This window comes from Bufo gargarizans, chromosome 6 (genome assembly GCF_014858855.1).
Source record: "Bufo gargarizans isolate SCDJY-AF-19 chromosome 6, ASM1485885v1, whole genome shotgun sequence".
Classification (NCBI taxonomy): domain Eukaryota; kingdom Metazoa; phylum Chordata; class Amphibia; order Anura; family Bufonidae; genus Bufo; species Bufo gargarizans.
Window position 1 is genome coordinate 29048749 of NC_058085.1, and position 10008 is coordinate 29058756.

At 43.8% G+C, this 10008-nt stretch overlaps 1 protein-coding gene across 2 annotated transcripts; it reads right to left on the reverse strand.

The window, feature by feature from the left end:
- Positions 1-6609: 6609 nt before the first annotated feature.
- On the reverse strand, positions 6610-9261 carry LOC122942518 (gastrula zinc finger protein XlCGF66.1-like). Of its 2 annotated transcripts, none has more exons than XM_044300184.1 (4): positions 8221-9261; positions 7912-8091; positions 7706-7829; positions 6610-6665 (listed from the first exon to the last, which is right to left on the reverse strand). In XM_044300184.1, exons 1-4 carry the CDS (start codon positions 8296-8298, stop codon positions 6649-6651), a joined length of 399 nt encoding a protein of 132 aa, XP_044156119.1. In that variant the 5' UTR covers positions 8299-9261; the 3' UTR covers positions 6610-6648. The 2 variants fall into 2 exon arrangements, with proteins under 2 accessions (XP_044156119.1, XP_044156118.1); XM_044300183.1 differs by lacking the exon at positions 6610-6665 and adding an exon at positions 6678-7622.
- Positions 9262-10008: the final 747 nt, after the last annotated feature.

Genomic DNA, 10008 nt, shown 5'->3' on the forward strand with positions numbered 1-10008 from the left:
CAAAAAACACTACAGGTGAGCTAATACTGGCCCTCTGGAGCAGAGTCAGATAAGATAAAACATACACATTGTAACGGGCAGTGGGTGTGGTCAAGATCAGAATAAATTAATCCAATAGCAATACACAGGAACAAGCAAAGAAAGGAATTTAACTCAATCACCAGGCAGTACATTCCAGGATGATTTCTCTCTAATCATTGAGCTAAAATATTATTATTTTTTTATATGGACCAACTTGAAATCCAGTAATTTGCTCAAGCTAGTCACCTGTACATACTAAATGGTAAAACAATGGGTAACGCCGACCTGAAAGAGGACTTTTAGTGGACAGTAAACTTTAGAAACTAGTGTCAGGCAGCTGCTGCCAAGGCCAATAAGATAATGGGTTGCATCAAAATGGGCATAGATGTCCGTGATGAGAACATAGTCCTGCCACTTTACAAATCATTAGTCAGACCACACATGGAGTACTGTGTAACAGTTCTGGGTTTCTGTGAACAAGGCAGACATAGCAGAGCTGGAGAGGGTTCAGAGGGCAACTAAAGTAATAACTGGAATGGTTGGACTATAATACCAGAAAGAATAACAAAATTAGGGTTATTCACTTAAAAAAAAAAAACACTAAGGGGGATAACCATGTATAAATATATCAGGGGTCAGTACAGAGTTCTCTCCCATCATCTATTTATCCCCAGGACTGTGACAAGTGACAAGGAGAAAAGAAGGTTTCTACACAAACATAGAAGAGGATTCTTTATGGTAAGAGCAGTGAGACTATGGAACTCTCTGCCTGAGGAGGTGGTGATTGTGAGTTCACTAAAAGAGTTCAAGAGGGGCCTACATTTTTTTGGGGAGGGTAATAGCATTAGAGGTTATAGTCACTAGAGATGGGTTGTTGATCCAGGGAGTTATTCTGGCTGCCTGATTGAAGTCAGAAGTTTTTTTTCCTTAAATTGAGGAAAATTGGCTTTTACCTCACATGTTTTTTTGTCTTCCTCTGGATCAACTTGCAGGATAACAGACTGAACTAGATGGACAGATGTCTTTTTCAGCCTTACACACTATGTCACTATGTTACCATGAATGCCTTCTGTTAGCTTTTGTGTTACATAGTGTCAGTATCAGGCCACAGTAAAATATTTAAGTCTGTATGTGTGAAGTGGAGCGAAATTTATCATAGGGAATGCCTGTATACAGTTGTTATACATAACAGCCAGCAGACAGTTGGGCGGGCCTTCCAAAGGAACAGGAAGTGGCAAAAATGATGCTGCAGCTGGCACAAGTAGCAGCAGAAAAAGTAGTGGTGGTAGCAGCAGCCAGGCCAGAGCTGCCAGTGTCATCCAGTGGTCCTGTTTTAACCAACAATCCAGTTGTACTGGAATAGTTGACTCGCTCTTCAACATCATATCAAGTGACAATAAATACACACAGCCAGCAAATCAGTGGGTTCTTCTGACACTACGCTTAGTTGGCATGGCCCAGCTACTGCCTCTATGCACTCAACCTGCCCTGAACCTGTCTCTTGCTTTTGCTGCTCGGTATGTTTGCCAATTAATGAAATTAATGATAGCCGGAGGCTCTGCTCCGCTTTTCAGCGACTATGACCTTTGTGGGGACAGTCGGCAGTTACAGGCACAGACTTGGAGCAAAGGTCCGCTGTGGACTCCTTTAGACATGCAACTACGGATGATGGGAGCATATGTGGGAGCACATGTTGTGAGAGGTCAGGGACGTGCGCAAGAGTAAGGTGAAGATGACTCTCAAAAATATGTAGATGATGATGTATCTGATCGCACGTGGGAGCTGGATTAACAGCAGACATAGTCATCAACAGGAGGTGAGGGTGGAAGCGTGCCCGAGAGACAGCAGAGTGGAAGCAGTGGGAGATCTCGAGCCAAACGTGGTAGGGGTACACCTTCGGCTACTCAGGAGACTACCTCTGAGGAGCACACTAGCAGTGCACAGGTTAATAAAATCAGCGGCAGGCAGGCATCATGCAAAGGTGAAGGGAAAACGCTGTACATGTGTAAAAACTGTGCCACTCATTTAGTGTTACAGCCTGATGCAGCAACCACTGCATCTCCCACTGGCCCGCACCCATTCTCCAGCAGTCCAGCCTCGTCAACGTCAGCAGACGTTGTTCTTTCCCATTGGTTTCAATGTCATCTATTGCTCCTGATAGTTCTCCTTTTTCTCGTCACTTGTTTCAACAGCAATCGATGACCAAGGTGATTTCAAAAAGACAACAGTATGTGTGCACAACGGTGCAGAAGATGAACGTGCAACTGGCCAAGTTGCTGGTATTACAGTCCCTCCCTTTTCAGGTTGTTGACTATTTTGCTGGCTTTACTTCTTCCAAATCATCCTTTGCATTTTCCATGTCTGAGAAAAGTCAGCAAGTAGCGAAAGGAGGAGCTGGATATTATCGAGCAAAATGTATATAGTGGTCAACTATTGACCCCATTTGGCCCCTCTATGTAATTCTCATACAAAAGGGATCTTTTCAGCAGTTTACAACAGCATATTGTGCTATGTGTGCTATTGTGCTATGCACCTAACCAGCCAAACCCCACATCAGCAACAGCCCGTTTGACATATTTCTGACATATTACCGTATTTTTCGCCCCTTAAGACGCGCCTTTTTCCCCCCAAAAGTGGGGAGGGGAAATAGCAGTGCGTCTTATGGGGGTGAATTCTGCGACCGTCGGGTGTATGGCTGAGAGGGAGGAGGGGCTGGGGGCCGGCATCTGGTTCTGTAATGGCAGCGGGGCACGGTGCAGTCACTGTATTCTACTACACCGGGCCCCGCTCACTGTAGTATAATCATATCTAACTTTTGGGTATTGTTAAAGTATTCAAATACTCTTAAATCCAGTGCTGTACTACTTACTGCTAACTTCTCAGCAGTCAGGAGGCCGGGCAGGCAGAGCAGGCGCATGACGTAGTGAGCTACGCTGCGAGCGCCCGCGCCTCCTGACTGCCAAGAAGTTAGCAGTAAGTAGTACAGTGCTGTATTTAAGAGGATTTTAGTACTTTAACAATACCCACAAGTTAGATATAATTATACTACAGTGAGCGGGGCCCGATGTAGTAGAATACAGTGACTGCACCGGGCCCCGCTGCCATTACAGAACGAGATGCCAGCCCCCATTCACTACACAGGGACACTGTTATGGGGGATCTGTGGATGACACATTAGATATGATTCTATATATGTGTCATCCACAGATGCCCCCACAATGATCCCCCATAACAGTGCCATCGACATATGCCCCCATAACAGTGCCATCCACAGATGCCCCCATAACAGTGCCATCCACAGATCCCCCATAACAGTGCCATCCACAGATCACCCATGATAGTGTCACCCACAGACCACCATTAGTTCAAAACCCACCAAAAGCATATCTTTTGGTTCAAAATATTTATTTACTTATTTTCCTCCTTAAAAACCTAGGTGCGTCTTATGGGCCGGTGCGTCTTATATGGCAGCTACTAGTTTTCAGGCTCCTGTCCCTTATAGCAATAATCCAGCGGCCATGTTTGATCCATCCACTATGTTCTGCCACTCTTTAATACATTTTTTAAGTGAAATACCACCCGGTTAATAGCATATATTTCTAAAGTTTTCGATTTTACACATGGAATCGTCCGGTCCCCCAGGTTATGCCTAGTGCGCACACGCGGGATCTAGCAGAGGGACTGGATGATTGCGGAGGTGGGGCTGCGGTGAGGAAGGCGGCACTATAGACAGGGGAGGGCGGCGATTTCTAGTGGGAAGGTGGCGCTGGGCACCAGAGGAGATGGCTGCAGCCGGGCACCCTGTATGAAGCGACGTCCCCTTGGGCACCTTAGGTAGGTGAATAGCAGCACATAAAACAGGTTTTTATAACCTAATAGAGCCACAGGCACATTTAATAAGTACAGTTTTGGATTCATGCTATTTGGACAGACCTGGCCATATGTTTAGATTATAGGCCTAAAATGTCATGACAAAATCCCTTTAAAAGGGCACCATTCAATTTATCAAGGGGAAAAAAAAGGGTACCAAACTTGTGGGTTTGTTTTACTACTTAAAAAAATAAATCTTAGCATCACCATTTTCTGACAGTTAGTGTTGAGCGAATCAAAGCATCTGAAGTGGAATTTGATCGAACATTTAGTCTCGCGAGAAATCAGAAATTAATTTCTACTGTAAAAAACCTTTGTACCGGACCACTTGGAACCGAACCAGAGTTTGGTACAAAGGGTTTTTACAGTAGAAATGAATTTCCAAAGTTATTACACAAAGTATCACAAGACTTTGCAAAGTAATAACTTCAGCTCATCAGAGCTAATACATTCTAATACTGTACGGAGCGCCCATTCTGTATAGTATTAAAACAACGTTTTATGCAAATCGACTTCGGAGAATGGATAATTTTTTCCCTAAAATGACAGCTACACGTGTTACAAAATGAAAGTAAAAAGCCCTGTAACACCCATAAGACAATGCCGCCAGCCAATCAACAACCCCTGTGATGTCACAGCAGTTTAAAAGCCTTATACCGCATGGTCTTTGCCATTTCACTGTGAGCTGAACATAGGATAGGAACAGATGTGCCAAGTGCTAGTGACAGTATTTAATAAAGCTTAAAATGTAGAATCTTGGATAGTGAAACTGCAGGGACAGTGCACGGAGATCATAGTTTTTACACAGTCTAGGGAGAGCATAGGGAGACTGCAGGGATCCATAGGAGACTGCCAACTTTGTATAAATCCCTGCACAGAGCTATCGATTTGAACAGTGTCCACCTTGTTTAATACATAAGCAATTCCATTAGACCTTGATTCTCAAGTTGGGTTGAAAAATTAGTGCAATTTAATTGTTATTGGGATGCCCATCTTGTTACATAGATAAGCAATTCTATTACGCCTTGATTCTCAAATTGGGGTGAATAAGATGTCTATTTTTACTGTGCCTCGTGCACAGCACAGCGGGGAGCTTACCATGGTAGCCATAGAAAGCTTCAAAAACATCCAGGCTGTCATCTTAGGCCATCGGAGCCCCGCAATTTCAATGTAGGGGCTCAGATCAGAAGGCAGAGGAAGCCGCATCTCATAGCCTTACCTCACAGCCTTACCTCGATCGGAGTTGATTGCAGCGTCTGAGGGGTTAAATGACAATTTTCGACGGCATCGCTATTCCCCTTGATTGTGGCCGAGTGTCTGCTGTATGATACTGCTGACACCCGCCGCAGATGGAGTGGGCTCACTGCACCAGCCCTCTCCATACATTCCCGAAGCCACATGACAAACGGGTATACTTGATTCATAGCAATTTGTGACTAAGAGGGAGTAGCAGGTGTGGCTAAGATGTGCAGATGAAATTGTCAAGCACGCAGTTTCAGTCTGTGGCATGTGGGAGGGACATAAAATCCAGTTATCACCACTTGTTGACATTGAGCTACAAGTCAGATGTACAACTACAGGAGTTCCATTGACCTCACTTCACCTCTTTCAAAGGCTATCATGTAGCACAACAAGTCAGCCATGGAGGCTGCAGTGGTGGTCTATCCTATTCAGCAATGTGAAATGCTGGTGTCTCGGATACAATGAGAGCCGGAGATGGATCTGGAGACCACATGGGCAACGCCATGAAAAAGCCTTCACAAAAGACTGCCACGCCAGTCCTACTGCTGGGATTATGGTGTGGGGTGGCATATTGTACAGTAGCCAGGCCCCTCTATTTCTGGTACACTTACAGCTTGACATTACATTGATTTGGCCGTGGAACTAGTGGTACAGTCATTCCTCCAAAATGTCCAAAGGAGCTGTTTTTCAACAGGACAGCACAAAGCTGCATGTTGCTCATTCTACTGTGAGCAGCCTGCATGTCCTAAATGTGCCATCATGTCCTGCAGTGTTTCTGGACTTGGCTCCCATTGGTCACCAATTGCAAAGTTAGATACCATCAGCAGATCTTCATAATTTGCTTGCCCAAATGCATTCAGCATGGCAGAACATTCCTCAGACAATCATTAGTAACCTCATTGGTAAGATGCCAAGACATGTAAGTGAATGTATTTATGCATGTGGCTCTCATACTAGAGTTGTTTTAAATATTTTGTTTCCACTTTTTTATTATTTTAAAATCATTAAATGGGTTCTCCAAGATTTTCCTCACCATAGGTCATCAATATGAGATCAGCAGAGGACCAACTCCCTGTACCCAGCCAATCAGCTGTCTTAGGAAGTCTCAGGGCTCCAGCGCACGCTGAGGCCTCCTCACAGTTTACCATGCACAGCGCCATCTATTAGATAGTGGCTGTGCTTGTCATTGCAGCTCAGACCCATTCCACTGAATCAGACTGAGCTGGGCCCATATGACCGATCACCTGTAACGCGATTACATTTTATTCATATTTAAATTAAAATTTTAACTGAATCTGTGAATATAATGCTATAAAGACTGAAAGACAGAACCTAAAAATGTAACATAAAATTGTAGTATCCAGTGAAGGAGTAGAATCTGGGGGGTCTTCTCTGCTTTACTTCACTACTGCCTACTGTCACTACTCACCTGGGCAGTTATCTGTAGGAATGTCCTCTGTACTCTGCTCATCACCCCTCACATCTGTCTCTGTAGGATTAATATTGTTCAGATCTTCACCCGGATTCACAAGCTGTGAAAGAAATATTATAGAAGTCATCAGACGGTTGGAGAAGTCGTGTGGAAGGTTTTATATGACCTGAAAACATCAGTAATTAGAATGATGACCAAAAATGACCGGACAGCAGGAGTTATCTGACCCAAATATCTGCAGGTCTCCTGTATAAATCCAATCTGATTGCTTCATTATTCCAACCAAAAGTTTGCAATGCAGACATGTGTAACTGTGCTGTCAATCAACTAATTAACAAGCAAAACTATTCCTCATCGGGTGGGTTCATCATTCATGCAGCACATTAGATAATTGTTTCTAGACATCAGACTGTGATGTGCAAACAGCGATCTGCTGCCCAGAAGCAATGAGTCTGTAGCAGAAGACATCGCTCATCCTCATACAGTCGAGGAGATTGCTGCATGTAAAAGCAGGAGAGAACACATCAGGTGAGAACTGACAACAACAGAACTCCTTTCTATGTACATGGTGCAACTCAGTGGGAAATTCCAGGGCAGGCTATAGGATAGGAATAGAGATCTAAAGATGCGTTGTAGGACAGGCAATAGCTGACAATTTGGGCACAACTCAATGCTGGTTGACAAGTTGCAGTATCACACAGTCTCAGCTGAGGACTGCTCTGAGAAATGTAGTCCCACCTGTGTGCAACCACAAAAGTCTGCAGTAGTTCACAGAGAAGGCCAATGTAAAAGTCGACATTGTGAGAACCAGAAAGCTATGGTCAGCTGTAATCCTGCCATCTCCACCTTTCCCTATTATACAAGGATAAAACATATAATACTGATGGATAAAACAAGACTGAACACAGGATCTTCACAGCCTCCTACAGATCATAGGGGACATTTCATGAGACCTTATCTCCCTGATCATCCTGTGGGCCATTGTGATGTTCTTCTGAACCATCCTGTAGAAGAAGAGGACTGGGACATCTCTCCGGTGTTCTTCTCTCTTCCTTAACTGTAGGAAACACATCCAGTGACTGAATTCATTCCTTACATACAGATAATGAGAGGACGTGTGTATTTAGTCATGTCTATTACCTGGTGATATGAGAGGCCAGTGATCCACCATCATGACGTCCTTATACAGATCTTTGTGTCCTTTTACATACTCCCACTCCTCCATGGAGAAATAGACGGTGACATCCTGACACCTTATAGGAACCTGACAACACAATGATGCAGTCATCATCCAGATCCCTACATAGCGTTCCTGTATAATGTCCCAGCATTCCCAGCAGTGTCACCTCTCCAGTCAGCAGCTCAATCATCTTGTTGGTTAGCTCTAAGATCTTCTCTCTATTAATTTCCTCATGTATCAGGGGGTGAGGTGGAGGCCCAGTGATTGGGCTCAGGATTCTTCCCCATCCTTCAGACACAGGGGGCTGACAGCGCTCACTAGAGGTCTTCTTCACTACTGTGTAGTCCTGGTTATGGAGAGACACAGTAATAAATATCACTCCATACACCTCCAGAGTCCCTCACCTCTCCAGTCATGTCCATCTGTTAGTAACATAGATAAGATGATGTAATGTGACATCATCAGAATCTCTCACCTCTCCAGTAAGCCATAAGAGGATCTCCACAGTGAGATTTATTATACTCTCCGCCATCTTGTCCCTGTCCCTATCCATCCTTGACAGGTCAATCAGGAGAAGGATCTTATATAGAAGATATCCACTGGGCAGATCCTATATTGTAGGAACCTGAATGAGAAGAAGATGAGAAGATGTAAAATACAAGAAGGTTGCAAGAGGAAGTAAAGGACCTGTGATGATGTCACCAACACTCGGCACCCCTGCTGATCAGCTGGTTGAAGAGAAGGCTGACTTCTCCTCATTATTCAACTGCTCGCCGTCGAATTTGGAGCGCCACGCAGTAGAATTACCTTAGCTCCTTCCTATACACTTGAATATGACAGAGACGTCCATAGAAGTGAATGGGACGTCTTAGGTGTAATTACACAGCGTGGTACTGCGATGTCGAGCAGGTAAACAATGAGGAGAACCTACATATGTGGGATAGGGGATAACTATCTGATCTGTGGGGGTCTGATGGCTGGGACCCATGTGATCCTGAGAACAACGTCCTGTGTTCCCCCGGGCTGATGGAGCGCCACCTGTGATTCCATCCTTTCTCTACGGGACTGCCGGAGACAGCCGCGCACAGCGCTCTCAGCTAATTCTGACGTTTCCACAGAGTACAAAGACAGCAGCAGAGTGAGCCGCTCCACCAGAATGGGGAAACAGACCCCTCCTCTCAGGATCAGAGTTACCATATTGTTTTGAATTTAAGATGCAACAAGGATTTAGAGGAAGAAAATGAAAAAAATATATATATTTTCCATTTCCTTATCAGACCTCAAAATCAGATCCCCAACCTCCATCGGCCACACATCAGAGATTAAAAAACAAAATAAAAACTAACCTCTCCTGCTCTTCCCGCACCTTTATTAGCATTCGCTGTATAACTACAATTTTTCCACCACTTTTATTGCACCCTAAAGAGCGAGAAATACGGTAATTATCACCAACATAAAAAATTATATATATATATATATATATATATATATATATATATACATACACAGTACGAACCAAAAGTTTGGATACACCTTCTTATTCAAAGAGTTTTCTTTATTTTCATGACTATGAAAATTGTAGATTCACACTGAAGGCATCAAAACTATGAATTAACACATGTGGAATTATATACATAACAAAAAAGTGTGAAACAACTGAAAATATGTCATATTCTAGGTTCTTCAAAGTAGCCACCTTTTGCTTTGATTACTGCTTTGCACACTCTTGGCATTCTCTTGATGAGCTTCAAGAGGTAGTCACCTGAAATGGTTTTCACTTCACAGGTGTGCCCTGTCAGGTTTAATAAGTGGGATTTCTTGCCTTATAAATGGGGTTGGGACCATCAGTTGCGTTGTGGAGAAGTCAGGTGGATACACAGCTGATAGTCCTACTGAATAGACTGTTAGAATTTGTATTATGGCAAGAAAAAAGCAGCTACCGGTAAGTAAAGAAAAACTAGTGGCCATCATTACTTTAAGAAATAAAGTTCAGTCAGTCCGAAAAATTTGGAAAACTTTGAAAGTGTCCCCAAGTGCAGTCACAAAAACCATCAATCGCTACAAAGAAACTGGCTCACATGCGGACCGCCCCAGGAAAGGAAGACCAAGAGTCACCTCTGCTGCGGAGGATAAGTTAATCTGAGTCACCAGCCTCAGAAATCGCAGGTTAACAGCAGCTCAGATTAGAGACCAGGTCAATGCCACACAGAGTTCTAGCAGCAGACACATCTCTAGAACAACTGTTAAGAGGAGACTGTGTGAA